The 26,814-nt window shown below is 48.6% G+C and overlaps 6 protein-coding genes across 18 annotated transcripts; 2 read left to right on the top strand and 4 right to left on the bottom strand.

Moving 5' to 3' along the window:
• The first annotated feature begins 312 nt into the window (after positions 1-312).
• LOC148383888 (integrin alpha-3-like) lies at positions 313-8,323 on the top strand. 5 transcript variants are annotated; one of them, XM_088357476.1, is made up of 28 exons: positions 313-511; positions 1,219-1,398; positions 1,503-1,630; positions 1,720-1,805; positions 1,906-2,042; positions 2,160-2,266; positions 2,343-2,435; positions 2,720-2,779; positions 2,924-3,086; positions 3,142-3,335; positions 3,393-3,481; positions 3,548-3,681; positions 3,874-3,951; positions 4,022-4,089; positions 4,418-4,554; positions 4,621-4,764; positions 4,904-5,001; positions 5,082-5,232; positions 5,402-5,485; positions 5,690-5,769; positions 5,893-5,970; positions 6,038-6,140; positions 6,413-6,589; positions 6,756-6,872; positions 7,064-7,177; positions 7,339-7,425; positions 7,497-7,622; positions 7,731-8,323. In XM_088357476.1, the coding sequence occupies exons 2-28, from the start codon at positions 1,241-1,243 to the stop codon at positions 7,884-7,886; spliced, it is 3,147 nt and encodes a 1,048-aa protein (XP_088213602.1). In that variant the 5' UTR covers positions 313-511; positions 1,219-1,240; the 3' UTR covers positions 7,887-8,323. The 5 variants fall into 5 exon arrangements, with proteins under 5 accessions (XP_088213602.1, XP_088213605.1, XP_088213604.1 ...); XM_088357479.1 differs by having other exon boundaries at positions 313-540; positions 1,524-1,630; XM_088357478.1 differs by having other exon boundaries at positions 313-540; positions 2,927-3,086.
• A 135-nt stretch (positions 8,324-8,458) lies between these two features.
• rdm1 (RAD52 motif containing 1) lies at positions 8,459-11,324 on the bottom strand. 2 transcript variants are annotated; one of them, XM_088357489.1, is made up of 7 exons: positions 10,947-11,324; positions 10,640-10,819; positions 10,437-10,562; positions 10,218-10,362; positions 9,047-9,145; positions 8,866-8,966; positions 8,459-8,796 (listed from the first exon to the last, which is right to left on the bottom strand). In XM_088357489.1, the coding sequence occupies exons 1-7, from the start codon at positions 11,043-11,045 to the stop codon at positions 8,731-8,733; spliced, it is 816 nt and encodes a 271-aa protein (XP_088213615.1). In that variant the 5' UTR covers positions 11,046-11,324; the 3' UTR covers positions 8,459-8,730. The 2 variants fall into 2 exon arrangements, with proteins under 2 accessions (XP_088213615.1, XP_088213614.1); XM_088357488.1 differs by having other exon boundaries at positions 10,212-10,362; positions 10,947-11,317.
• Positions 11,325-11,673: 349 nt separating this feature from the next.
• ifnphi1 (interferon phi 1) lies at positions 11,674-12,734 on the top strand. Its single transcript, XM_088357490.1, has 5 exons — positions 11,674-11,961; positions 12,042-12,116; positions 12,188-12,340; positions 12,449-12,535; positions 12,620-12,734. The coding sequence occupies exons 1-5, from the start codon at positions 11,833-11,835 to the stop codon at positions 12,704-12,706; spliced, it is 531 nt and encodes a 176-aa protein (XP_088213616.1). The 5' UTR covers positions 11,674-11,832; the 3' UTR covers positions 12,707-12,734.
• A 410-nt stretch (positions 12,735-13,144) lies between these two features.
• On the bottom strand, positions 13,145-16,320 carry abi3a (ABI family, member 3a). 5 transcript variants are annotated; one of them, XM_088357484.1, is made up of 10 exons: positions 15,968-16,320; positions 15,473-15,643; positions 15,223-15,402; positions 14,767-14,825; positions 14,638-14,694; positions 14,229-14,512; positions 14,036-14,161; positions 13,675-13,893; positions 13,391-13,495; positions 13,145-13,282 (listed from the first exon to the last, which is right to left on the bottom strand). In XM_088357484.1, exons 1-9 carry the CDS (start codon positions 16,127-16,129, stop codon positions 13,395-13,397), a joined length of 1,359 nt encoding a protein of 452 aa, XP_088213610.1. In that variant the 5' UTR covers positions 16,130-16,320; the 3' UTR covers positions 13,145-13,282; positions 13,391-13,394. The 5 variants fall into 5 exon arrangements, with proteins under 5 accessions (XP_088213610.1, XP_088213609.1, XP_088213612.1 ...); XM_088357483.1 differs by having other exon boundaries at positions 13,145-13,292; positions 15,968-16,318; XM_088357486.1 differs by lacking the exon at positions 13,675-13,893 and having other exon boundaries at positions 15,968-16,313.
• Positions 16,321-16,533: 213 nt separating this feature from the next.
• On the bottom strand, positions 16,534-17,744 carry dnaaf19 (dynein axonemal assembly factor 19). 4 transcript variants are annotated; one of them, XM_088357492.1, is made up of 3 exons: positions 17,621-17,744; positions 17,078-17,261; positions 16,534-17,002 (listed from the first exon to the last, which is right to left on the bottom strand). In XM_088357492.1, exons 2-3 carry the CDS (start codon positions 17,224-17,226, stop codon positions 16,858-16,860), a joined length of 294 nt encoding a protein of 97 aa, XP_088213618.1. In that variant the 5' UTR covers positions 17,227-17,261; positions 17,621-17,744; the 3' UTR covers positions 16,534-16,857. The 4 variants fall into 4 exon arrangements, with proteins under 4 accessions (XP_088213618.1, XP_088213619.1, XP_088213617.1 ...); XM_088357493.1 differs by having other exon boundaries at positions 17,078-17,235; positions 17,621-17,686; XM_088357491.1 differs by lacking the exon at positions 17,621-17,744 and adding an exon at positions 17,474-17,613.
• A 309-nt stretch (positions 17,745-18,053) lies between these two features.
• Positions 18,054-26,481, bottom strand: arhgap27l (Rho GTPase activating protein 27, like). Its single transcript, XM_088357481.1, has 21 exons — positions 26,316-26,481; positions 23,900-24,017; positions 22,845-23,752; positions 22,447-22,581; positions 22,211-22,363; positions 21,858-22,001; positions 21,709-21,774; positions 21,300-21,413; positions 21,178-21,234; positions 20,977-21,036; positions 20,519-20,586; positions 20,274-20,361; positions 20,095-20,196; positions 19,923-20,021; positions 19,776-19,848; positions 19,557-19,673; positions 19,394-19,492; positions 19,239-19,316; positions 19,039-19,173; positions 18,848-18,953; positions 18,054-18,755 (listed from the first exon to the last, which is right to left on the bottom strand). The coding sequence occupies exons 2-21, from the start codon at positions 23,928-23,930 to the stop codon at positions 18,581-18,583; spliced, it is 2,808 nt and encodes a 935-aa protein (XP_088213607.1). The 5' UTR covers positions 23,931-24,017; positions 26,316-26,481; the 3' UTR covers positions 18,054-18,580.
• Positions 26,482-26,814: the final 333 nt, after the last annotated feature.

Genomic DNA, 26,814 nt, shown 5'->3' with positions numbered 1-26,814 from the left:
AAAAAAAACATGATGAAAAGGCGGTTTGTTTTTTACATTTGACATGTTACACGGGTGTTGTTGGCCTCAGCTGCGACCTTGTGTTTTGTGGCGGATTCAAGCTCTGCCTGTAATGAAATAATGTGCGCGCGCACGATGCCGAAGGCCTTTTTTTTTTGGTTTGTTGCGGAGTCATGATTTGATCTTGATGATGAAAACGAAAAAAGAAGTGAAAGGGAAGTCCCAATCACAAAGACAGGAAGCAAAGAACAGCCCACGAGTGCGCGTGACATACACGGATACGTGCGCGCGCGCGCGGGCCTCATAAAACACCACAATGAAGGTGCCCTCGCACGAATCCATTTGTGACTGTGCGTGGGCGGGCGTGCAGACATGATTTCATTTGCGAGTGGCTGGAGAATGAGAATGAGGGGGACCAGGACGAGGAGGAGGAGGAGAAAGAGGAAGAGGGCAGCCGGTCAGCGGCGGAGCGGACGACGGCGAGCTGAGGACGGCAAGCGCACTCAAGAAGGTGATTGTGTCGCGACTTGATCTCAACAGGTTGTTGTTGTTTTCCTTCCTTCATGAAAAGCTTTTTTGACCTTGAGGAGTGAAACGTTTATTTTATACTAGATGACGTTGATGCTGATTTATTCTTCGTTGAAATGGAGTTTAGGCAAAAAATCCGTTTTATTATGTTTTCACTTCTTACAGGTTTGCATTAAATTTCATTCGTATGTTACGTGTTAACAATGACATGTTCAATTTGTATTTTGCAGTATTGCGTCTGCCATGCTTATTACGTCTTTGTTACATGTTTGTTCACATACGTGTTTAGATGACATTTTATCATTTTCACGTTCACTTAACATGTTTTGTCTCGTACGTAGCTATTTCAATTACATATGTAACTTAATCACATTGCATATCACATCTTCACGTTATATTTCATCTAATTCAAGTTACATGCGTCATTACGTACATGTTGAAGTGATGTGTTATTTATATGATTTAATTCTTATGGTCACGACATTTAATTATGTTTATCATATATTTTGTCACCGTCATATTCCTTGAGCACTTTCTTGTTACATGTTCAGAATTTTCACTTACATTTGATCACATTCAAGTTGTGTTTGACTGCTTACGTTTTTTATTCGCCTGACGTTTTATCGTCAAAGCCAACATGTTAATTTTTTTGTTATTGATGTAACACGTGTGTGTATGTGTTTTTTCAAGGCGTGTGCATGTGAGTGTCTCTATGGCGACATGCATGTGCCTGGTGGTGAGCGTGTATGTGTTGGCATGTGCGGCGTCCAACGTGGACACGCGCTTCCCGCTAGTCAAGACAGGGGCGGACGGAACTTTTTTTGGACTTTCAGTCGCTCTGCATCTTGACCTCAAGTCACGCACGCACCTGTGAGTAACCTCTGACCTTTTCTTTGAACACACTCACCTCCCTCCCTAAACACTAACACCAAAAAGCACTGACATGTGTCTTGCATCATCTCCACTCATCAAAGTCTATTGGTCGGCGCTCCCAGAGAGATGGCGGAGGCGGATGTGCCAGCCAATCGAACAGGGGGCGTGTACATCTGCCCGCTCACTGGTAACCATTCAGATTGCAAGAGGCTATCGCTCATCAAGACAAGTGAGGCAAACTTTCTTTCGCTCAACACTACTTCCTGTTTGTAGCAGAGGCCCTGCCCCTTCCTCACCCATGCCCTTGCTTCTTTTCAGACTTGGAGCCGTCCGAGGACATGGTGGAAGACATGTGGCTGGGCGTGTCACTTGCCAGTCAGGGGCCACCCGGGGGGCGGGTCCTGGTGAGTCCAAGCCTCACTGACAACTTGACAGCAAATACAAATCACCAAGAACCTTGCAGACAAAGTTCTGGTGCTAACGTGCTAACGGTGGCCTCCATAGGCATGCGGCCATCGATTTGTGAAAATTTACGGTGCGTCCAAACTCCGACACATGATTGGTCGCTGTTATCTCCGTGGCAACGACCTTCGCCATGCAGATTCTGACGACCAATGGCGAACACCTGAGCAGGTGTGCAGGTACGGGATAGGGATGGGGGGGGTTACTGTCAGCAGGCGCCGCCCACTCACTGCAGGGTGTGTGTGTGTGTGTGTGTGTGTGCGTGTGTGTGTGTGTGTGTGTGCGCGAGTGTGCAGTCACCTGGGCGACGTGAGCGGGGAGGTCATGTGTAACTCAGGAATGTCTGCCGCCATCTTTCGCCATGACATCATCATCGGATCGCCTGGAAGTTACCAATGGCAAGGTTTGCCTCCTTGTTCTTCTTCTCCATTTCCTGATTTTTTTGCTTGCTTTGACTTGTCCTCCTTCTCGTCCTGCAGGAAACGTCCATGTGAGCTGGAACAATCCTGATGTTGCATTTGACACCAGGAGGAGCGCCTTCCCAAACCTGCAGCGAAGGAACATCTACTTAGGTCAGCTGCCCTTACAACAGTTTCTCTTCTCCTAAATGCTAATAGCATTAGAGGCGAGCTGACAGCTAGGGTGTATGCTAAAAGTCAGGCTACAAGGTATTAGCGAGGCTAGGTATTAACAATGATGCAAAGGCTCAATTTCAACTTCAAGGCTAAATGCTAACAGTGTTTGTGTGATAATCGCTAAGCTATTTGTTACCAGCGAGGTAACAAAGGGTTACACGCTAACAGGTGGGCTACATCATGGAATTAATGTATGTGTGTGTGTGTGTGTTTGTGTGTAGGCTATTCAGTCACTCAGGCAGCGGGTCTTCTCTCACAGGATGATGTCACCATAGTAACAGGTGATGACATTCTTTGTGTCTCTCCAATCAGGTGATGGCTGCATTGACACATGAATTGATTTGCTGAGGAGCAAAGCGTGCACTCGTGCATAGAGCTAAAGTTGGATATGAAAGACATGTCATAGAAGTTGTGTTTCCTCGAAGCAGGTGCTCCAAAAGACACTAAAGAGGACGCTCGCGGTTCTGTGCTGCTGGCAGTCAAAAATGGCTCTGGCAGTGCGCTAGCCATCCGGCAGACGCTGCGAGGAGAGCAGACGGGCTCGTACTTCGGGAACGCCGTGGCTGCCGCAGACTTGGACAATGACGGGTAAGCGAGGCTCTTCCCTCAATGGTTGCGATGTCTTACCAACTGTGATCCTTAGGTGGTGCGACCTGCTGGTGGGCGCGCCTTTCTACTTCCGCCGGCAGCAGGAAGTGGGCGGGGCGGTTTACGTGTATATGAACGCAGGGGGGCGCTTTCACTCAATGCCCACTTTGGTGCTGAAGGGGCCGCCCGCTTCGGCGTTTGGGATGGCCGTCGCCCACGCCGGGGATCTCGACCGAGACGGCTTTCAGGGTGAGGAACGGTCATCTTGTTGTGTCATGTGACAGTGAAGTCATGTTTGCGTTGCAGACATTGCGGTGGGTGCTCCGTTCCAAGGAACAGGAAGCGTTCTGATCTGGCGCGGGAGCAGCGCTGGCCTCTCCACGCAACCTAGCCAGGTGCCTCACACGTTTACACTACCACAAACGCACGCATGTCTGACTGCGATTTGGCGCCCTCCGCAGGTTATCACCGGCAGCAGTTTGTCGACTCGCTTCTCCACTTTCGGGTTCTCGTTGTCTGCCGGACTGGACGTGGATGGCAACAAACATCCAGACCTTCTGGTTGGCTCTCTGGATGACACCGCCGTCCTTCTCAGGCACGGGCTCACTGTTACTGTCTCGCCATAGGACGCTTTGTAGACCCCGAATGATTTTTTTAGTGATCAGTGAAATGATCGTGCTTGGGTCATGTTGCCCAAGCAGTGTTGTGACATGTTCTTAGAGCCACCAGGAGAGCGTTGTGGCTCAGCATCAGCATTTGAACATACATTTGCGTTGATGACTTGCAGAACCCGTCCAGTGATCCACCTCAACCAAACCATAAGAGTGTCCCCAAACATAGTGGACCCCAACACTTGTGACTTTTGGTGAGAACAGTCAACTGCGACGCCCACTAACTTATTAACAACATTCTAATTCTGTATGCGTGTGTGTCAGTGTTGAGGTGGAGCTTTGTTTCTCGTACACGCGGAGTACTGGCAAGATGCACCAGCGAGACAACATCAGTGAGTAGACCTTCAAGCCCCCCCCCCCCCCCCCCCCCCCCCCACACACACACACACACACACAATTTGTATCAATGACTCGGCTGAATTCAAGTCAACTGCCGAAAGCAGTGCGACACACAAACACATCGATGACATCAAAGTGTCCTTGAGTGTCCTCTTGTTTTTCTCGTGTGTGTAGTAAATCTCACAAACACACAAAGAGCCTCTGTGACCTTGTTTTGCAAATTAGACCATTTATCAAGGTCACATTATTGCAGTCATACAGACAGACAAAAATGTGACTGTGATGCTGATGCTATCTCGTCCCCATCCGCACGTCCACTAGCCGTCCATTTCTCCGTGGCCGCCGACGTCAGCAGCCTGAAGCCCCGCCTGCGTTTCCGTGGCAATGGTCAGAGCGTGTACTCCGGCTTCTTGCTGGTTCCTGAGCGTCGCTGCAAAACTCTAAGTGTCGGATTGCTGGTGAGACCCCGACGAGAAGTAAACGCGACCTACGGAACGCGTTGATCGATTGTGACTTTGCGTCAGACTCCAGTCCGAGACCAAGTGGAAGCGTTGGTGTTCTCGCTCAATGCGTCTCTACACCAGAAGATACCCAAGAACAAAGACCCCCTCCAGGACCTGGCATCTTTTCCCGTGCTTAGCCGCAGACCCCAACCCGTCCGAACCCAGGTCAGAATCTTTTATGGGTCAGTATTTGTGTCCATGTTGAAGTTTCAATAGGTAACAAGTAGTTTGTATGAAGTTCCTTCCCAATATAATCTGGAAACAAGTGAAGCAGTAGGAGAAACCTTTTGAAATGGTTCCGCAGGTTCACATCCAGAAGTCGTGCGGTTCTGATTACCTTTGCCACAGCAACCTGCAGATGACAGCCCATTTCACAGACTCCAGGCAGCAGCCACTGAGCACGTAAGTCTGGACATAGCGGACCACAGTTCACAGCTTTGTGGTTCTGAGTGGACCTCCGCTGAAAAGTGTGGTTGTTTCAGGTGCTCTGGCCGTCAGGTGTGGTTCTACGAGGGTGGTGCAGACCGTCTTCTGTTGGCGGTCAACATCAGCAACACAGAGGAGGACGCTCACTTGGCCGTTCTCAACGTTAGCGTCCCACCTGCGCTGGTCTACTCCGGAGTCCGAACAAAGGTGCCTCGAACTCAACCAGGAAGTCCTGGTCTTGGATCCAAACCAGAGACTCAATGTGTCTTCAAGACAGCTCTGGAATGACCCTTAGACCTGACTTGAACATAACCCGGACTTGTCTGGAACACTACTTGGACCTGGTATGAACTTGAAGTGTCTGTGCTGCTTTCAGGGCGGCGTCCAGGAAGTCCAATGTTCCGTGGAAGGTTCTGTGGTTCTCTGCGAGATTGGGAACCCATTCAAAAGCAACCAAACGGTATAGAACCTTTCAGACACCTGTTCTTATTGCTTTGTTCTGGTTTTTGTTCCTTGATTGATTCTTTGTTCATTTTGTCATTCATGTTTTTTGTTTTCCTTTCCTTGTTCTTTGTCCTTAATCTTTGCGGCTTGATTTTTGTTCTCCCTCGTCCTTTGATGCACATTTTTTATTTGACGGAGCTGAAGCTTGACTGTCTTCCAGGTCGAAGTGTGGATCATTTTGGAGCCGTCAGAGATCAGTTGGGATACTCGGGATGTGGAGCTGCTGCTGCAGATGTCCACGTAGGATGCACACTCACTCACTTGTAACAAGTTGGTCGATTTAATTGCGGTTAAAGTTGATCCTTGAAAATGTCTCTTTGGACCCAGAAATTTGAATAAGCCGGCCTTAACTTTTGTGTTCAGACTCAGCGAACAGTCGGACTTGACTCCAGTTTGGGTCTCCTTGATGGTGAACTTCTCGGTGGACATTTCCCTCATGTTGTGAGTACTGCACTAAGGGGAAGCTCTGGGACCCCATCTCAGCTTCACCCTCTTCCTGCTTTGGCAGGACCCATCAGCCAGGCCCCACCCCCTTCAGCGGTCACGTGTTGGGCGAGTCTGCCATGAAGACCACGCAGGACGTGGGTCCTCTGCTTCTCTTCACCTTCCAGGCCAGTCCTCGGCTCGGTTCCTTGACAATAAAGGAGACTTTGACTTTGACATAATCCTTCACTCATTCCCAACAATTGAAAAAGAGATTTGGATATAGTGGACCTCAACAGTTCCTAAAATATTCACTGAAAATGCTTTTTTATATCCTCCAAAAATGCTATAAAATGGCCGTCTCGCAACAGTATATGCTATGGTAGCTAGTGAGGGGCTTGGAACCCAAGTCAATGTTGACTTGAGGTTCCGTGATGTGAGCAGCTCTTCCATCCGGCAGGTGCACGTGGGCGGTTGGCCACCGGGTCGCCGGGGCAACCTGGAGCTGGCGTTCGATTGGCCGAGTGAGCTGTCCAACGGGAAGCGGCTGCTCTACCTGACTGAGATCACGCTGAACGGAAGCGCCGAGTCGCGATGCGTTCCCTCTGGCGACGTCATCAACCCACTCCGCCTCAAGGTCGGTAACGGCAACGCCTCAACTCAAAAAGGGAGGGGAAAACATTGGAATTTTAAAGGACAAGTTAAGCCAAAATATTTCCCTCCAATATGTTCCAGGAGCCACCACCGCTTGTCTAAAAATGTCAACCTGTTAAATACTGTTAAACACACGTGTTGTGTTGCAGCTTTCCAGAGAGGAACTGGAGAGGTGGGCAAGGTGGAATCCAGACCAGGAAAAGGAAGCAAGGAATGACGAGGGAGTGTTACGCGGCCCACCTCGCAGCAACAAATCTTATATCCTGGTAGGACCTCCACCAGGGGGAGCTCCCGTCCCCACCCAGCACAAAATTTGCCAGAGCGCTACCTTGACTTACGAGTACCCCACTTATGAGACCTTATGAGTTGGGACTCACCATTGTAAACTCCTAAGTCAAGGTGCAACAAAGCACACCGACTCTAGTGACTATCTATGTTTGTATTTTTTTGAGTCTAGGACTGCGTGAACGGCGGTGCCAAGTGCGTGCAATTTTCATGTCAGTTGTCGCACGTGAAGAAGAGCGCCAGTGTGACGCTGCGAGCACGCCTGTGGAAGGCCACCATGTTGGAGGTTCTTCTGTACCAATCAGTCACTCTATCTCCATGTTATAAAATTCCCTGTCTTGTATTCAAAAGAAGGAAATGATAAAGATATGAATGAAATGCTCAAATGGTTTTCATAGCACTCCCGAGTGGAGCGTTTGAAGCTACTCCTCTGTACATTTGTGTCAGCACTACATGGACGCCAGGGCCGTGCTGATCCGGGGAAAGGCCACTCTCAGGCTGGGGGTCATCAACATGGAGCCCCCCGGTGCACAGGTGCTACAAGAGTGTGCTATCGCTGTTGATTGCAGCCAACAACATTGATGCAACACTGTCGTTGTTTGCAGATGGAGGTCTACGCTTACCCTGACCTGGAGAGGCAGATGGACAGTGGCGCCCCCCTGTGGATGATTCTGGCATCCATCCTGGTTGGACTGGGCCTGCTAGCGCTCATCTGCATGCTGCTGTGGAAGGTAACCTCACTCTTTTGTTTTTCAAGAGAGCTCATTCCCTCTTGCTTGCTTCCTATCAACTTCCTGTTCCCTTTCTTGTCTTTTTGCTGACTTCCTCACTGTCCACAGTGCGGCTTCTTCGTGCGCAGTCGCACATGGCGAGCAGCGGCGCAGCACCGGGGTCGGATCCTGCCAGCGGAGGAGCGGCACGCGTGCCAGGACGCCGTCTTGGCCACAAGCAGAACCAAACCCAAACGCTGGCGCACCTGGACCGCTGTGGGCTAAGACGCCAAGCTGAACTGTCAAGTCAGCAGGGGTCACCAACATGGAGGACCACGAGGAGCCTGCTCAGTGCTGAAATGTGTCTTGATTTTTATACTTTTTTTTTTTTCTTTTTTAAATCACATTTGCTTTGGTGTAGATTTGGATATGCCAATGTTGAAAATTTGTATCGTCAGTATTGTAGCACCTGAAGTAATTAGAGCAAATGTGTGTTGCATTAAATCGTCGTTAAAAAGGTCGTGACGTGTTGACGGACAGCTCTGAAATTAAGTGTCTATCGTTGAGTATATGTATTGTTGGTTTTATAAAACTTAATTCTCCGGGCTCTGGTAGCTAATGCTAGGCTAAGCTATTGAGTCCGACCACCTTTCCTCATTGATGTTTTGTAAACTTTGTGATGTCAAACTTGTTTGTGGATTAAAAGGAGCTTTTCAACTGGATGTCACCCTTTGACTGAAAACATGACAAACTGGCTAGTAACGCACTAGTTTTGCTAGCATAGGCAAGATTTAACAATTTTTGTAAGTTCATACATTCTAAGCAGCGTATCACAAACCCACAGCGGACACGGACAGTGAGTGTGTTTTCTATTTCATTCAGCATTGCAATGTGATAAAGTGGGCCATTTCTCAGAAACAAAAAATACATGTCTGGTTGTGTTTTGGATCAAAGGCATTCGCATCCATTTCAATAAATAGAGATGACTTGAGTGTTTTTAGATTCAAGTGTGGACAAGGAACAAATTAAACTCGTATCTTAAGGCATCACTGTATCGTCATTCGTCAGATGAAACAATGTTGAAATGCATTAAAAACAAAACCTTGAATTGGGGAAGTATGTGGCGAGTCTACCACACAGACAGGTCCAGGTCTTCATTTTCCCACAGGTCTTCATCGACAGGTAGGTTCTCCACCTGACGTAATGACATCATCACTCAGGATTGACCAACATCGCCCAGACATCAAACAATCGCAAATATCACCTCCTCCTGATCCCGGTCGTTAACCTGGATGAGTCCTTCAGGCTCCTCCAGGAACAGATGTTCTGCTGAGCATCGCAGCTCCACCATGACTTTACCCTCACCTAATGGACACAACCAAACACGTGAGCGGCAGCCGGGACGGCGCTGCCACAGTGACCGGGAGCGACGAGCGGTTCCTGACCTAGCAGAACCAGCACCACGGTGGAGAAGGCCTGCGCCGCCGCTTTGTCTCGCACCAGCTTGTGCAGGCTGCGGCGCTTTTGCAGCATCATCTCAGGACCTGCACGCACGCACACAAGCCAAATGATTAGGTACGATTGGTTGTCTTTTGTAACCTACAAAAGCATTGGTCAGCCTGACCGAGGGCCTCATATCTTTGCTTCAACAAAGCTCTCTGTCTTGCTCCAGAGAGTTCTTTAAGTCCCAATCATACATACCTTCCATCCTTTCTTATCTTCCTGTAGCTTTTATTCATAGATTGTTGTTGATCGGGACTATTTTTCTTTGTTGAGTGTTATAGAAAAGACATACATGTTTAAGTACTTGCATATAAGTTATCCCATATTTACTCAATGTTTAAGTAACAGCATGCAAGTTATCACCACCAGCCGTATTCACTATGAAGGCCCTGCAGCGCATAGTGAATACGGCTGGTAAGATTATTGGTGCTTCGCTTCCCTCCCTGAAGGACATTTACACCTCCCACCTCGCCCGCAAGGCAACCTCGATTGCCAGAGATGTGAGTCACCCGGCTCACTCCTTGTTTGACCTTCTGCCCTCTGGGAAGAGGTACAGGAGCCTGCGCTCCCGCACCACCAGACTCGCCAACAGCTTCTTTCTCCAGGCTGTTAGGGCCCTGAACTCGCTACCCCCTTCTGCGTAGCGTGCGGCACTGTTGCGCTAATTTCGGGAATGTCTGCTGTACGCGTTTTTACGCTCCTCTTAATTAATTATTTATTTATTTATTGTTGTGTTATTTATTCATTATTTATTCAGCACGCTTTTGTTATACTTGTTTACTGTTTGTCTGTTGTGAGCCATGTCTTGTCACCGTGGGATAGGGGGGAACGAAATTTCGGTTTCTTTGTGTGTCTTTGGCATGTGGAGAAATTGACAATAAAGCTGACTTTGACTTTGACTTTGATCTCACATTTACTTAATATCTGGCGAAGTAAGATTGTAACCAAAGCGCTCTCTGTTGGTTCTCCTTGCAAGTAAAATGAATACTGGTTGTCTTCTCCTCTTTGTTTCAGTGTGTGAATTAATGTCTGATGGTACTTAGACCCAACAATTGTGGAATGACAGGTAAAAAAAGTCCACAGTGTCCATGTTACACTATCACTGACCCTCACGCTCAAACACGTCCTCCACCACGGCAGCTCCTCGCGTGGTCACGCCATGATGCGGGAAGGAGATCTGGACCACGCAGCCCAGCTTCACACGCATCCGCCCACCCGCTTCATCTTCATCGACATCCTCAGCGGGAAGCTCCTTCAGCTGTAGCACAGGAAGCGCTCCGGTCACGTGACGCTTGCCCTCGCCACACTTCAACCATAAGACAATGAAATTACTGTGACGATGTCACACGTCCATCCGTTGAATCCGAGGCAATGATTGGCCAACTCCACGCAGCGTGCGTGGGTCAGAGGTCTGCTCCCCAACAGTAAGTGAGGAGTCTGTTTGGAGCTCAGCCTCACCTGATCAGATATACACACACAACAATATGAGAAGAAGTAGAAAAAGACTAGGCGATGTCCGTGTGCAAACTGTGCACCGTGAGTGGCGTGGTTTGGAAGAGGGCTTGTCTATCCGTGTTCTGCTGGGCTTTGCCAGCCTGAGCCGCCGAGTAGAACTTGATAATGGCGTTGAAACCAGGCGTGCTCAGCGGGGCGTTAGGACGCACCTTCAATAGGTACAGGGGACCATAGGACGAGAAGACCGCGTGCAAGCGCTCCTACAACACACAAAAATACTTTTTTAAATGCTTCACGTACTCCACATACCAACATGTACACGTGTATGACGACACAGAATAATGTCCGAAAATGGAGGCAGGTTAGTTTGACGTATGTCATACTGACGTATATGTGCGCCTCGGTGAAGTCCGGCGTGATGTTCCACACAAACAAAGTCTTGTTGGACTCCACAGGAACCCGGAATTCCAGTAGGTCCACCTCCATGGCGAAAAGTCCTCTTAAATATCGCCATGAACGTCGCAAGTGAATAAGCACCAAGGGAAATGGTTGTAATTCATCTTGAGTCGTCGCCCGTCAACAGTACGGAGATTTGCTGACACGTTTGGCGCGCTTCCGGAAAAAGGCGGAGCGTCGTGTGTTAGCCAATGAAATACCGGATGACGACATGACATGAAAGGAGTTTCCCTCTCGAAACCAACATTTTTAAAATGATTAAAATGAAATGTCCTACTCATTCCAAGTTGACTATGATTGTTTTGTCGCCAACAGTAAAATACTGACAACAAAAATGATGGCAGTGTTCGTCCGACTCGGCAAAGCAAGAGTGAATGTGACGTCATCAGTATTGCTTGCGAGTGCGCGAAAAAGGAAAATGAAAGGGCTTCCCCTCTCAAGAAGAAACTGCAGAAGTGACGAAACCACTTTCTAGCAATTTCCCTCATTATGACGTAATTTCATTCACAGTACTCCAGTAAAAGTTTTATTTTTGCTATGTCAGCACAAATGCATTAATTAATTTACTTATGTATTTGTCTGAACAGAAAAGGTTTGCTGCCTCTAATATGAAATATTAAATATGTTATCATTATTAATGTATCAAATAGCCCCACGTTCAGTCAGGTGTGTGTGGGTGTGTGCTTGCACGTGCGCAAGTGTTTGGAAAGTGAGAGTAGAAAGAGAATTCTGCCATTGGATTCTCCTGTTTTCCTTTTCCTGTCTTGAATAATATAAGCGTAGAGTTGTGTGGCATTTGGGACATATCAGCTTCATCATGTTCTGGTTCAGACGCGCACAAGTGGCCTTCGTCCTCGTTGGGGTACTCGTACCCACGCTCTGCTGCGATTGGCTAAAACGATACACGGACTTAAGTGACAGGTGTCTGTCTCTCCTGCGGGACTTGGTAAGTATGGCTGTCTCATGGTTTTGGGGGGATCCGATGGGGTCCACATTCTGTCTGCAACTAACGACATATCTTTCCAGGGTGGTCCCATCACGAACAAGGAGTTTCCGCTTCCGTTCCCAAGAAAACTTTACCAGCAGGTGAAGAAATCTGAGGTAAGACACGCTTCCTATTTTGTGACAGTCAATCAGAGCGCAGACGTTGACCAGCGTATCTCTACTTGCAGGCGGCGTGCAAAGTGACGTTTGTACGGAACAACTTGGGACATATTTTGGATCTATACGAGCAAGTCAACGTCTCCAAAGTCGGCTGGGATGCTGATAACTTGGAAGAGCTGCTCATCGTCGTTCACAGGCAGAAGGCAGAACTCAGCGCGTGTGTATGTACTCCCGCCTTTCGGTTGCGCTCTTCTCCTTACGTCTCTCGTGAAACTTTTTCTCCTTATACATATGTCACTTGTCAACCTCCGTTTTCTCTTTTTCTTTAGATTTCACCAGCAAAAATGGAAGGCTGTTTTTCCAAAGAGCTGCGCCACTACTACGGCAATCTGACCAACGCTACCCTCAATGGCACAGTGAGTAGCCTACTCTTACGTACGAGTACTTAAGTATTGCGTAACGGGTGCGTAACGTGCGATTGTGTCTCTGTGCGCTCACAGGAGGGCAGCAGCGCGTCGTGGGAGTTGATCCGGAGCGAAACCAAAATGCACCTGCAGAAATTGCACCTGCTCGTGGCCGCAATGTGACCCGCAGCCTATTTGTCTTATTTATCTTTATTTAATTTATATTTATTCATTTTTTAACTCAATGAATGTTTTTTACAACAATGCCTCTGGTTCATTATTGAGTCTCTGTGACAGCATGAGCTGGCAAGCTTACTCAGATCCATCCCATGGATAAAAATCCATGACAAACTCCTTTTATTTTTTTCAGTTATAGGGTACAATGGTGGAAAATGTTTACAAATGAATTATCTTTCATGTTTTTTTTTTTTCCTTAGCATCACAAAAGCTAATATTTCAACAGGGGTGTGTGGATTTTATGTTGAAGGGAGTTAAGCAAATTCATGAAGTGCTTTGACACTATCTTAAAGCATTTCTAGACAAATTCGGAGGCTTTTTGGTGTGATGTAAGTAACGGGACGCTTGTCAGCATCACAGATAAGGCGGAGTCTATTTCCACCAGGGGGCGGAGCTTGTGCCCATCCGGAAGATCGGATATGATTGAAGAATCCCTGCCAGTGGCGCAAGACTCCCTCGTACCAATTGTCGTTGTGGCGGCCATATTGCAACAGGGGCATACAGTTGCCATCTAGTGGGGTTCTGCCTGTCACTATACAGATAGGCCAACAATAATAATATCAGTAGGAGGGAAATGGTTCTCATTCTTATCCAAGCAGTCAAAAGAAATTGGAGCATGTGCTGCAGTACCTTTTTAAAGCGAATGCAGGGGAGCACCACTGAGTTCCTCAGATGGCGTCTCGTCAACCATCGGGGGCGGCGGCGGAGGTGGCGGGAGGGCCGGCAGCTCCAGATCTGACAGAACAGACGAGGGACCCGTGAGTGACAACTGGCAGCGGCCGATGGGGACGGAGGGGGCGAGGCTTCAGGACAATTCAACGCTTAAGTTCACGTGTGATGGTAGCAGTAAATGAAGATAGGAGCCCAAGAGAAGGTGTGATTGAAGCGTAGTTTGCAACTGGAGCACTTCTTACCAAGATGCTCCAGACGAGCAGGCAGGCCCAGCTCAGGCCAGGAAGAGGCGGAAGGCTGAGGAGGTGCCGGATAGGCGGGAGGCGGGGGGATGAGCGCCGGCGGGCGGACAGAAAGGCGGGCGGGCGGAAAGAGGTTCCGGCCGTACCGGCGGGAGGCGGGGCCCGAGCGGACCCTCAGCGACACGGAGCGAGCGGGGGGCGGCCGTGCGGCCCCCCCGCCTGCGACCGCAAGCGAGCAATTGCACAAGACAAGAAGAGGGAAAATCCGTTTTGCATGATAGGAAATATCTGATCGCCTTTCCGTGGTTACTAAAAATCACTTTGTAGTTATTCAATGACACTGTGTATATGTCCGCGATACCGTCTACTTCCTGGGTTGTTGGGGGAGGGACCGGAACCTCGGGGTCTTCATTGGATGGCGGCGGAAAAGTGTGGTCGAGGTCTGGGGGTGGAGGAGACGGCGGGGGGAGGCTGCTCTCCTCCAGCACTGCAGAAAAGCAATGTCATCTTAATCTTCATCGTCATTATTATGTTGTCATGGTGGCACTCCTCACCTGTCTCCAAACAGGGGGGTGGAGTCAGGGGGAGAACAATAGTGGTGGGTAGAGTCTCTGAAGGAGGAGGAGGGGGAGGGGGAGGAGGCAGAAGTACTGCAGAGTCCAGCGGAAGCGGCGGAGCCGGGGGAAACTCGAAGGAATCTGGCGTAAGGGGCGGAGCCATGAGCACCTCAGATGAATCTGGCGGAGGGGGTGGGGCAGCCTTAAGAGGCGTGGTGATGACATCACTTTCAGGTGGGGAAGGGATGGTGGGCGGAGCCACAGCTTTCCCAAAAGTGGAGCTTCAAAAACAGACCAATCACATCACTATTAAGCAATAATTCAAAGCACATTTTTATAACTTCTAACCCTTTTTTTAAATGAGATGAATAAATAAAACATGGATATAAAAAGGAGTGTGCAGTACCTGCCACCAGAGGGCGCCACTGCAGACTTAAGGCCTTGTCCTGTTGTTTTGCTGGACCTGAAAACCAAACAAAAACAAAAATAATGTGATGCTTAAATTGGCAACAGTGAGACAAACACAAAACAAAACCTGATGAATGAGCCCTGCTTCCGGATGCTTCCGTCTTCCACACCCGCTTTCCCAGTCATCTGTTAGGGAGAGATGAGGGGAATGGGGGACACAAAGGGGGGACAGAGGGGGCAGAGGGGGAGAAGGGCTTTGCAGCATCAATGGAGGCTCAGTCTCAGACAACAATCAACTGAAACGAATTCTAGAGAAAAAAAATTCTTCCCACGCTCAACAAACTCAAAGTGTGTGTGCACGTGTGCACAAGAATGTGTGTGTGAGTTGCAACACAATGTAAAAGAACTTTTAAGGAAGTGTAATTAAACATTTGTGTGCGTGCATATGATAGAGAACAGGAAGTGCAGAAGCAGCCACTTCCTGTTAGCAAAGACGCTGACTCGCATTTGCTGTCGCGTGAGACAAAAAATGAGGGACAGCGTGAGGACGATTGGCAGCCGGCCAAAGACGACGGCGACGTACCTTGACGCCATGACCCAAGCCGTCCAGCTCCAGATAGCTGATTGGCCGACGGCTGTAAGGTGGGCGAGGCTGCGGTGGCACAAGAGGTGTGGAGATTTTGGGCCCCCGGGAGACCCGACGTACCGCCGTAAAGATTCCGATGTCTCTGCGGGATACTTTCTCGCGGTGCATCTCCACCGTCTAGCGTGCAAAAACATCACAGTTACATGAAAGGTCCCCATGTCCTCGTAGACAGAGGAGGTTTACGTACTTGCCCGATGAGGTTGATGGCCGACTCCATGTGGCCAAGCTGCTGGCTCTGTGCATCCAGCAGATTTAGCACGCTTGTAGCTAACGTGTTAATCTGGTAGGCGATGCTGGCCAGTGATTGGGCTGTCAGCGACTTGGTCTCCTCCAACGCTTTGGACGCGTCGTCCCCCAACTGCATGAAGGACACGTCACATAAGCGCAAAATATAGTGGTGCCTTGAGAGACGAGTTAAATTAGTTCCTCAACCACGTTTGTATGTCAAGCCAATGCGATTCATCCACTCAATTCACTTTACTACTTTCATTGAAACTTGACTTTTGGTCTTCTTTGATTCATTTTCATTCAAGCAGTCTGTGTAAATATTTCAATGAAAAAAATTGCATTATTTATCATGACATCAATGGTTATCAAGCTCCAGCGTGTTATATCCATTACCCACTCCCATGTCCTTGTGGAAGGAAGCAGTGGTGTGTAAGATGTTAGTGGTGTGACTGACCTGCACATAGTTGTGGCAGCAGTAGTCCGCCACCTTGCTGAAGTTGTTGAAGTTTTCAACAAGAAGCCTCCTGGACTCAGGAGCCTCGTTGAGGATCTTAGCCACTTCTTCTTTCAAATCGGCAGCCTTCATTTCTAATTTTGCTTCTCGTGTCGTGTCCATCAACAGAACACACAAGCATAGCAACAATTGCTCTGATGAAGTTGATGGTGCTGAAGTCCGATGGATTCTGAAGCACCTTCTACTGCAACACCTCGCTCCTCCAGCCGCTCGAATGATGGACAGCAACTGCACTTGCAACTTTGTGTGTGCGCGAGCGTGAGAACGAGCTCACACGCGACCGCGCGCTCACTTCCTCTGCCAACGTGAGTTGGGAGGCGTTCGACATCAAAATGACTCAGCGGCGTCACCTGGTGGTCATACCATCGCACGCGCACACTTTTTCCCAAAAATTCCTCATTTTACTTTGTAGACTACAAATGTGCAACCTTTATTCACAACTAGTGATCACAGTCAACTTGCTATTCGTGGGATGGTCTGGTGTGCATTGATTGTGCCATCGTGGATCAAGTGTGCACTTTTTATTGACCAGATAAATATTTGACCAGTTTTTACTCGTCTGATTTGAAATCGATTTATTTGTCAGTTTGTTTTGTAGCTTTTACTGTATATAATATGAGGTGCTCATACATTTATTTGGGTTGACAGTCATAATGGCCTTCCGAAAGAAGCTATGACTACAACGCGGCCCGCGAAAAAAATGAGGTTGACACCCCTGAAACGTGTGTATGTGTTGATATCAAGTGTGTGTATGAGGTGCAAATGTGTTATTGTTATGGAGGTTCAGGAGTGTTGTTGTCGTTATTGAGGGTTTGGTGTGAGTTATGTTATTATTGATGGTCAGGAGTGTACGTGTGTGTTTCTTGAGGATCAGGTGGATTGCTGGGAGGAACCACTGGGTTCCAGGGGGCGTGCTTGCGAGTGTTTTTATCCTTCTTGCTGACAGGCGTCAGGTGACTGGTCAGGACTAGACCCCTACACAAAAACAAAAATGACAAATGTCTTCCCTGATGGAAAGGTATCCCGTGTTCCTCGTTCGCCATATCTGACCTGAACTGCTCGTACGAGGCCACGCCTTGCTGGACGGCCCTCAGCTTCGCGTCGTTCTCTCGTTGGTATTTGCGGTCCGCCTCCACGCTGGCGCGTAAATGTTTCTCCAACGCCGAGAAGTCGATGATGTCCCGCTGAGAAGATGCCATGGCCCAATGCTGTCGGGTGCGAGGAAGATGGTCACCTGTTGTCAATAACATGCACAGGGTCTCCATACCTTTCCAAGATGGCGGCCACACTATCCTATCAGTGGTGACATTACAGTATGTTTTTTGTTGTATGGATAAAATACATTAAAAACGCCAAATCAGTTAATTTAGTGTGCTCTTGTTGTCACACTCCTATGTTGCAATTGTGTCATTCAGACACACACAAACATAAAATATATAAAATAACCTTCCTCCTTGCTTGATTCAAGTTCTTGTGGCAACGTCTTGCTAGGCGCATTTGACTGTTCTGACATTCGTTCTACTTACAAAACAAACTTTCAAACGTTCAGACCATCAAATAAAGTAGTTTCATGATTTAGGTGAATGTTTTTACCTGCTTGCTTTCTTTCTTGACACCAGTCGGTCAGACGAATGTTTGGTTGCCATAACGACGGACGGAACGTCGAAGAGCCCAAAAATTTGCCGTTGCCCAAAGAACACGTACGTCAATTTTTTCTTTGTATGCCTGAATTCATTTAATTTATGATCCTACAATACATTTGTGTGCCTGTCTAAAACAACACGTACGTCAGTTTTTTTTGTATGCCTGAATTCATTTAATTTATGATCCTACAATACATTTGTGTGCCTGTCTAAAACAATGTTTTCTTAATCGTATTACATTTCACAAAGGTTCACAAAATATTTCTCATTGTTTCAGAAAATCAATACAATGCTCCATTAACAGTGAATAATCCCCAACATGATCATGATTCATTTTCTGTTTGACATATATGGACGTATGTGCAAGTAGAAATGTTTCAATGTTGATGATTTTTGGTCTTTTTCTTCTTTTTGGTCAAGCAAAGCTTTATAATGTTAACTGTTCAACTGGAGCACTTCACAATAAAATAAAATGTGTTCATAAAATTATTGCTTGATCTTATTGGTGGACATCACGTGAACAGTTCACGTGAATGACGACGTCATCGTTTGTTTTCAGCAGAAGTATTTCTTCCAGTTCCTCTTGCAGGGAATGTCAGTGTGGAAGGCGGTAGCGATTTCTCCAAGGTGCTCTCCTCCTGGTTGGAGGGCAAAAGCTATGCAAGCGAATTGCTGCCACACCAGGAAACAAATAAAATGATGCCCCCACCCATGAAAAAAAGCAATTCCTGGATCAGGTAATTCTCAAGTTGTTCAAACTTGAAATTATCATGTTATATTATGTGATGCTGAGCTCTTTGTTGTTGTTTTTTTTAATCCGTTGGTGGCATTTGAGTCACTGTCTTGTGGAAGGACCAGCTTCTCATTTGGAATGTGTCGAATCTTGGTCGTGAAAGGTTACACGTGTGCGCTACGTCTGCACAAAGATATTGTCGAACTCATTGAGCATGAGCTCCACAATCTGGCTCTGGAAGATCATGTGGACGGTCATGTTGGACTCGGTCTGCGGGCGCAGCAGCGTGGGCCCGAAGACGATGGCCATGCTCTGCACCGACATCCGGTTAGCGTCTTTGTGATCCACCACCCTGCATGGAGACAAGGAGGAAGCGAGGCACAGGTTAGGGAAGCCTTCAAGGTGGCAGGAACGTTAGGAAAGGTGGAGCACGGGAGCACGCGCCTACGCAAATGCCTGAAGAGCAGCTCCATGGTGTCGTGGTTGGGAAGCGGCAGCGAGCGGACCAAGTCCTTAATGTAGGACACGCGCTGACTATAATCCTTATCCTCTGCATGACAAAAGGTGGAGGCCTTAGGGAAGAGTGGCGCGAGAAAAGGCTCGTTTGAACAAGCGCGCGCGGATGCGGGACTGACGGATGGCGGCGATGAATTTGTCGAAGAAGCTGAAGGGGAAGAGCGGCTCGGGGAGCTCGCGCAGGAACAGCTTGAGGGCTCCCGTCAACACGTGGATGTCCTCCCAGTGGCCGTCCTCCACGTCCAGATGCTCCTCTGAGAAAAAAAAACGCAATCATGTCAGCCGCTCTGCTTCGTCTTCGTCGTCATCATCATCGTACCATGATCGGCTTTGTGTCGCAGCTTCTGGATGACGGCCAAGTTTCCGCTCACACGATAGATGCCGTCCACGTCGAGACCTGCACACACGCGAGCCCCATTGACACATCTGGAACATGACTCAGCACAAATAAAGTAACTTGTGTGTGTGCGTTACCTCTCCTCTCCACAGCTCTGATGCACTTCTCCACAAATTTTGGAATGGTTGTGTTTTCCCTGTGACAGAGCGTGTCCAGGTGGCAGCCAAACACGTTGTCTGAACACAAGAAAAAAGGGGTGAGGGCTTGCACGATCCCGGCACGTGCGGTTGGGGGGCTTACCTCGTATGTAACCCTTCTCCTTGACACTCTGCAATGTGGGCCTCCTCTGCAGGAAGCGGCGCAGTTTGGTGCGAACTCGCGTCTGCTCCGTGTCGGCGCCTGGAAGACTTCTGTTGCCTGCCGACGCGCAACAGCAAGTTGAACAAAAAGCACACGGGAAGGCGTCGCCCGCACTGACGTGGCGCCGAGCGAGGCGCGTCTACGGACGAAAGCACTCACTCCCGCGCTTCCTGTCTTTGTCCTCTCTGTCCGAGGCCGCGTCGTCATCGTCGTCCGACACGTGCTCCTGTTCCTGAAAGACACACCTCCACGCTTACGTATGTGTGTGCGCGCATGCGTGTGTGTGTGTGAGCGTCTTTCCCTTACCAGCTGTCGGATGGTGTCCTGCATGACTTTTAGCCAATCGGCAATGATGCTCTCCGTGTCGTACTGCATCAGGTACTCGCAACCCTGACGGGTCCTCAGCTACAGAAACAGACACAAGCATAAAAACAGACAAGGAACACACACGGTACGCAACTCTGGGAAGCGGGCTGACCTCCAGTACGTTCTTCTTGGATGATTTGTCCTTAGGGGCCCAGCACACTGAAGCTCCTCTCAACTCCACCGTGTATTCCGGGACAATCTGCGAGGCCTTGGACTGAGTGATGAGAGGAGACGAGAGCCACGTGAGCGTGCCGCGAGCACTTTTGGGCGTTAAGATGAAAGGTCAGTCACCATGTTGCCGCTGGGCACAGACTTGGGGTCCCGGTGGAAGGTGAGGATGCCGCCATGTAGGACAGTCCACGATTGACTCCAGTTCTTCCTGTTGGCACGATGTGATGATGTCATGACGACAATGATAAAAACAAGAGATCTCAACAAAAAAAAAAATATTTTTAAGAAAGTGATCCTTCACAATCATTCAAACAACCCTATTGATTTGCACTGGATGGGGGGGGCTTAGGGTTAGGGCTTCTCACCGAATTTTCTTGCCGTTATCGACCACTTTGGTCTTGTTGACGATTCCCGCCTTCTCCAACAGGTGTCCCTGCAGGCACAAACAGCAAGTCGCATGATCATCGTCATCAAAGTCTCGACGTGGCCGACCGCCACCACCAGGGGGCACCCGCAATCTCAAGTTGTTTTTTTGTTTTTAGTCACACACACACACACACACACACACACACACACACACACACACTCACACACACACACACACACTCACACACTCACACACACACACACACACACACACACATCGTCATATGGAATTGAACTTATGGTGCCTGCACAAGACAGGCGAGTACCACTACACCATCAGCGATTCCCCTTGGGTTAGTTGAGCTCCAGTTTAATTTCCCATAGCAACCGCAAACAAATAGACCCCCAAAACACAGCAGAGGTTAATGGCCAATCAGAGCGCAGGACCTGCAAATACCTGCTGGGAGTCTGAGCTGCGATTGGACAGATTCCTTCTCAATCCGAACCTATCATAGTGCTTGAAACAAAATGACATCATCAGCACGTTGTGCATGTTTGAGTGTAAACGTGTCCATGTGTACGTCAGTGTATGTGCTGTGTTGTGTTTGTCTGCATGAAATTGCGTTTGCGTGCGTTTTCTGTTTGCGTGTGTGTGTACCTGCGTATTGTCAGGCGAGTCCCGCCTGAATTCGGCAAAGTGTCGAGAAGCAAACGTCTGGGGAGCACAATCAACTTTGTCAGCCCGCCGCCAATCATGCCAACATGCGATCATCGACTCACATCCTCGGCCACGCTGTGTCGCCACGCCGCGCGTTGATCATGTGCACCATTTGCCATCCGGATGCCATTGTTGCGTTCCAGGTGCGGTCTGGGATTGACCTGCTGGCGAACATGCTGGGAAAAACCACGAGACATAAAAATCATTGCGCGGTTGTCATAGAGACGGGACATTTCAAGGTGATTTTTTAATGGGCAGGTTTTTCATTCTTTGTTTGTCAGTCGACATATGTTGCCGCACCGTTGTTATTAATACCAATAGCCAGTCATTTATGATTTTACCTCTGCAAAGAACGGCTAATATTGAAATTACAGATCGAATAGTTCCTAATCACAACATAGGGATTTCGAAATATTTGCTTGAAATCGTGAAACTGTATGTCTTTCTGTGTGCGTGCGTTGTGGGAGGTACCGTAGTAAAGACAGCGTCATTGTCGCTGTTTGCATCCACAGGATAATCTTCTTCCGGCAGCGGAGGCTTCACGTTCAACCCACACACACAAACAATCAAATATTTGTTGCATAACACCTGACCGTTAACCCACGCCACTGAGCTGGTACCGGGCCGTCGGCAGGTCTGGCGGCGTCATCGATGTGGGGCGCCAGCGTGGGGGCACTCCAGGAGGTCGCGCCAGAGACAGGGTTGTAGTAGTAGAGCCTCCCCGAGTTTTGGTCTGTCAGTTGCTCCCACATCTCGCAGCCAGACTGGAGGGAAAGGTCTTTAACATTTTATTTTTGAGTAAAATATATTGCATTTGACTTTTAATTTGGGCACAATTTGTATTTGGCTTTCATTTGAACTGTATGGTTGTCTTAATATTCCTATTTGTATTGTTTAACAACTCGACCTGGTTATTGATGGAGTCGTGCACAAGGTCTGGTGTGCGTTTTTTTTTTTTTTTTTTTTTTTTTACCTGCGAGGGTGTCGGCGACAAAGAGGAAGGGACGGGGGACAAGGACATGGGGGACGACGGGTTCGGCGAGGGCGAACGCGGCTGCGTCCAGGTGCTCTGTCGCGTCAGCGGGTGGAAGTAAAACACTCTGCCGCTCTCCTGGTCCGTGTGCATCTGCAACAGAAGCCTTTCACAATAAAACATCACAGCATTCTGATCCGGATTCTTTTCAGCATCCAAAATGTGCGCGCACTGACCTGCCATCCCTGTTCCGGGCTGGCGGGGGAGAGGCTTATTATTTCAGAGGAGGTGCTTGAAGACGAGAGGGTGTGGTCTATAGTGGAGGGGGCGGGATCAGGCACCTGCAACTGCTCGGGGGCGGGGTCACAGGCCTGCCAGTGTCAAGACAAACGGTACAAACACACGCAGGGATGAATAAATATTTCACGCTTCCTCCTCGAGTTTCTTTTGTCAACTGGCATCCGTCGCCAAGGCGACGAGAAGCCATGAAATTCTTCATCATGCTTCGCTAGCCCCAGTCATGACACCCCGAACAACATAATTGCCTCTACAATTAATTGTTGCACTTCTACATTTGGAATGGCACCCAATTGTGAAAAGTCGCAGAAGGTTGCACATTGCGCATGGCTTTTACCTGTTTGGGGGGCGGAGTTGAGTTGGATTGTCTAATCAGGTCATCCAAGTGCAGATCCTGGATGGACTCGTAGATATGGTTAGACTTTTCTTCCTCTTTTTGCTCCTCTTTCTCCTCCTGGCCGTCGCTGTCCTGTTCACTGTCCTCCGTGGCCTCGATGGCTTCCTCTTCCTCTTCAGTCTCTTCCTGTGTGACCGCCGTCTCCTCTTCGCCTTCCCGCGAAGCTCCGCTCTCAGGGTCTTTGAGGGCCTGCACCTCGGGTACAGTGGGCGTGTCCACGGGGATGGGTAGCACGTGGGGTCGGGTGGCGGCAGGCTTGGCCGGGCCGAAACCAGCGTCTTTGTGTTCCTCGGGTAGATTTTTCTCCGTTACGCCGTCTGTCTTTTTGGCGGGGTCGGGACCCGATGTAGCGCCGGAGTGACGCGGGGGCGTGACGGCGAGGGGCGGCGGCAGATCCATAAAGTCCAGCGGGACACCGAACGTGGACATCCGGTTGTCTGTCTTGCGATAGCCGCCGGACGTGTCCGGTTTGAGCCGGATGGTGACTTCGTCAGCGGGTTTGCTCCTGATTCCGCCCGGCTCCTCCACACCCTTAGGAACGGGAATCGTTACGGGGACCGGCACGGGGACCGGCACGGGAACCGGGGCTGCCACCGGAGCAGGGACCGGAGTGGCTTCGGGACCGGGTGGGTGGGCAAAGTCCAGAGGGGACGGCACATCGGGCGGGAGCTCCTTGACGTACTTGGCCGGGATGTAGAAGGGTTTGGAGGCGTAGTCCCTCCGCACCTGCCACCAGTGGGCGTTGGTCTTGGCCAGCAAGACGTAGCGCTCGTTGGGCTTGATGGAGATGATGGAGCCATCTCGACCCTCATATTCGTACTGGAACTCCACCAGCACCAGACCCACACCTCCAACAAACACACAACACGTTTGAGCTTGCAAAATGACATAGTATACTCATTCCAGACCTAAATTTATAGAGTTGGTAGTAAAATAAAAAATTCTGATCTTTTGTGACATTTTTTGAGAGGGGCAAAAAGTCAAGCAAGACTAACCTTTGCCCAGCAAGGTGGATGTGGTTGCCATGGTGATAGCAGACTCGCCCCTCAGCTTGACGGACAGGCGGCTGCGTCACAGGTGAGAGGTGAAAGGTCAAGGGCAACCATCCGCACCCTAGAACAGGAAGTACAAAGATCACCTGAAGTGTGGCAGTGTGCACACAAAATGGCTGTCAGTGGAATGTTCCACATGTTCGCATCCGCCCTGCCGTGACATGTCCCACGCTACATACACACGTACAAGAGTCAACACACGTACGTACACGCCATGCAACACATTCGCACACACACACACACACACACACACACACACATATACACAAAGCATTCAACAAACACAAAAGAGTGAACACTGACGCCAGTCACCACACGAGTCAACACATAAGCTTTTCCATGTATGACGTCATTTCTGTCTCCAAATAAAGGTCATGTTGTTTTATAGGCACACACAACACGCACACTCACACACATACGTAGAACAATAGTAGGAGGCGCATCTCGGCCTTGTTTTGTTTACAGAGGGAAATGTCTGCTTCCTGTCAGTCCGAGGCCACGCCCACCAGTCGCCACCTCTCAGTGACATCACAGACATATCCGCGTACACGTACGAACACACAGTGTGTGTTTTATATGTGACTTAGTGAGTTATTGTGGAGAGCTCTGGGTTCAAAGTCTGTCACTTGACTGACACACTTTTAGATCCTCGCACACACGCACACACACGCACACACACACACACACACACACACACACACACACACAGAGGAGAGTGTATGTCTGAGTGTGTTTCCTGTCTTTGTCACACAACAATAGTGCCACTGCTTCAGCATTCAGCAAAGTCACAAAGTCGAATGAAGGTTGGCTATATTAGTATGTTGTGCATAGGACCGGTCGTTCATGCTTACATGAAAGACTGGTCACCAATCAGTGGCAGAGCACATATCAAGACAGATTGACAAGCATTCACATTGACGAATAAATATTATATTGAAAAATATCCCAAATAAAAAATATTTGAGATAAATCCAACTTTTCATTTCTGAAGACATTCTATGCTATTTCCATTACAACAAAAGCAGGTTAATAATGACAATTAAATTCATTTGTTGAGTCAGCATCTTGATGCCCGACACACCTGAGCACACCTCAAACAGTGTGTGTGTGTGTTTCAGGTGTGTCATGACTCATGGGGCCTTCTTGAATTCCAGCCCCTGTGTGTTTGCGAGTCCCATGAGCACACCCTCCCCACAGGCTGGAAACACACATGCGTGCACACATTAAATTCCCTATCAATCGTCAAAGCAAACACGAGATTCATCGACTAATCGGACAAGACCTCAAAGTCATGTGACACTAAACTACCTTTGGCCTGTGCGCTGGTGAGCAGGGTCACAAATGTGTCAGGTGACATTTTGAAAGTGTCACATGACCCGTCATGGCACGTTCAGAAACACTCCACTCCAATTGGCCATCACCAGACCGCTGGGCGAGCATGGACGTGACTCCCAAACCACTACGTGGTCTCCAGAAAACACTTCAGGAGCTTCCCTAAAGGGCATTTTGGGATAAACCACACATACCAAATACCTTCTACTGTACTCCTGGTATTACTGCTGTACTACAACAATACTACTGACTAATACTGCCCCAATGATACAGTACCAACTGATACAACAGCTACTCTTGCTATGTGACAAATCATGATACTGCTTTTATATTACTACTTCTGATATTCTCAAACATTACTAGTGCAACCACAGTAATATTACTACAAATGCTACTTACACTATGATACACATATAATACTACAGTGCTATTACTATGGATACTAGAATAATTATACTACTAATATTGTGACGCTGCTAGCACTAAAATGAGTTCATTATCATAGCTTTAAACAACAATATAATAATTATTTAATATTATTACAATTAAGGCTAATGCAAGCACGACTGCTACGAACACCAACAATTACCTGCCACGAGAATTTATGATCAGAGGAACTACTTTTTTGATTTGACGGCAAGATCGAATCATGGAAGTTGAAGAAAGTTGAGAACTTGTACTTGTTTTTTTTGTCGGTTGATGTGCACACAAGCAAACACACCCAACCGCGCCGCACATTCCAACCGCACGCTCGCGCGCGCACGCAGGGGCTCAACGCTAACAAGCTAACAAAAAACACACACGCAACTTGCGTTCTTCCTGTCTTTCCTTGCTATATAACTTTAGATACCAGAAACGAAACTGCGCACACAACTCTACTATTGCGTCTACTATTACTCCGACGATCGAGATCGACAAAATACACAAATGCACAACTCCATAGAGGTGTGTGTTAAAGTGTGTGCGCGTTCGTGTGGGTGTGTTTGTGCAGATGAATGCAAGTGTAGTAAAAAGTAGTTGGAGTTACCTCGAGTCCAAGAAGAAGCACAACAGCCATGACGGGGTGTCCTCGTGGACTTGTCATGTAATTGTTGTGTATTTGTGTTGTACGTGTCCGTCAGTGAGTGTGTATGTGTGTGTGAAAATCGGGGAACAGGTTCCTGTGTATGGCCCCGCCCACCTCCGAGACCTGCTTGTCTCATCTTGCCCCCTGCCGCCCCGCCTTTGTCCCTCCCTCCCACAAATCCTGCCCACCACTGAGCCCTTCCCGCTTCCTGCTCCGCCGGTGACGTCTCTGTGGCGCCATCTGGCGACTAGCAGTTGTTCACGCAAGGAGGCGCTATGTTTTCCCTCATGACGTCATCGCTAATAATCAAAACAAAGGAGTCAATGCAACAAGATATATATAAAAAAAAATGACTTCACAAGATTTCAGTTTCGCATCCTCACGGTATTTCGCATTCGCTTGTTATTATGGATTCAAGACACCTGTGAGCCCACCCCACCCCCGCCTCCTCCTTGGAGAT

Source organism: Syngnathus floridae, chromosome 17 (genome assembly GCF_059516105.1).
Source record: "Syngnathus floridae isolate MCC-2025c chromosome 17, RoL_Sflo_1.0, whole genome shotgun sequence".
NCBI classification, from domain to species: Eukaryota; Metazoa; Chordata; class Actinopteri; order Syngnathiformes; family Syngnathidae; genus Syngnathus; species Syngnathus floridae.
Note: the sequence above shows the minus strand (reverse complement) of the source record. Positions and strands in the feature narration are given on the sequence as shown.

Bases quoted from the DNA above. Each gene is read 5' to 3' on its own strand.
- LOC148383888 (XM_088357476.1), top strand. From the start codon at position 1,241: ATGGCGACATGCATGTGCCTGGTGGTGAGCGTGTATGTGTTGGCATGT. The intron at 1,806-1,905 runs GTGAGTCCAAGC...TGGCCTCCATAG, and splicing joins CACCCGGGGGGCGGGTCCTG to GCATGCGGCCATCGATTTGT. The intron at 7,178-7,338 runs GTTCTTCTGTAC...CATTTGTGTCAG, and splicing joins GGAAGGCCACCATGTTGGAG to CACTACATGGACGCCAGGGC.
- rdm1 (XM_088357488.1), bottom strand. From the start codon at position 11,045: ATGGAGGTGGACCTACTGGAATTCCGGGTTCCTGTGGAGTCCAACAAG. The intron at 10,563-10,639 runs GTGCACAGTTTG...ATATCTGATCAG, and splicing joins TCCAAACCACGCCACTCACG to GTGAGGCTGAGCTCCAAACA. The intron at 8,967-9,046 runs GTCAGGAACCGC...TGTGTCCATTAG, and splicing joins CGTGGTGCTGGTTCTGCTAG to GTGAGGGTAAAGTCATGGTG.
- abi3a (XM_088357482.1), bottom strand. From the start codon at position 16,129: ATGGACACGACACGAGAAGCAAAATTAGAAATGAAGGCTGCCGATTTG. The intron at 15,644-15,967 runs GTCAGTCACACC...TCCTTCATGCAG, and splicing joins GCTGCCACAACTATGTGCAG to TTGGGGGACGACGCGTCCAA. The intron at 14,513-14,637 runs GTACTGCACACT...CTGTTTTTGAAG, and splicing joins GTGGCGCCCTCTGGTGGCAG to CTCCACTTTTGGGAAAGCTG.
- dnaaf19 (XM_088357491.1), bottom strand. From the start codon at position 17,540: ATGTCAGAACAGTCAAATGCGCCTAGCAAGACGTTGCCACAAGAACTT. The intron at 17,262-17,473 runs GTTATTTTATAT...TATTGACAACAG, and splicing joins TGAATCAAGCAAGGAGGAAG to GTGACCATCTTCCTCGCACC. The intron at 17,003-17,077 runs GTCAGATATGGC...GTTTTTGTGTAG, and splicing joins GCCTCGTACGAGCAGTTCAG to GGGTCTAGTCCTGACCAGTC.
- ifnphi1 (XM_088357490.1), top strand. From the start codon at position 11,833: ATGTTCTGGTTCAGACGCGCACAAGTGGCCTTCGTCCTCGTTGGGGTA. The intron at 12,117-12,187 runs GTAAGACACGCT...CTCTACTTGCAG, and splicing joins AGCAGGTGAAGAAATCTGAG to GCGGCGTGCAAAGTGACGTT. The intron at 12,341-12,448 runs GTATGTACTCCC...CTTTTTCTTTAG, and splicing joins AGGCAGAACTCAGCGCGTGT to ATTTCACCAGCAAAAATGGA.
- arhgap27l (XM_088357481.1), bottom strand. From the start codon at position 23,930: ATGGCAACCACATCCACCTTGCTGGGCAAAG. The intron at 20,022-20,094 runs GTCAGCCCGCTT...CTGTTTCTGTAG, and splicing joins CCAAGAAGAACGTACTGGAG to CTGAGGACCCGTCAGGGTTG. The intron at 18,756-18,847 runs GCGCGTGCTCCC...GTCTCCATGCAG, and splicing joins CTCTTCAGGCATTTGCGTAG to GGTGGTGGATCACAAAGACG.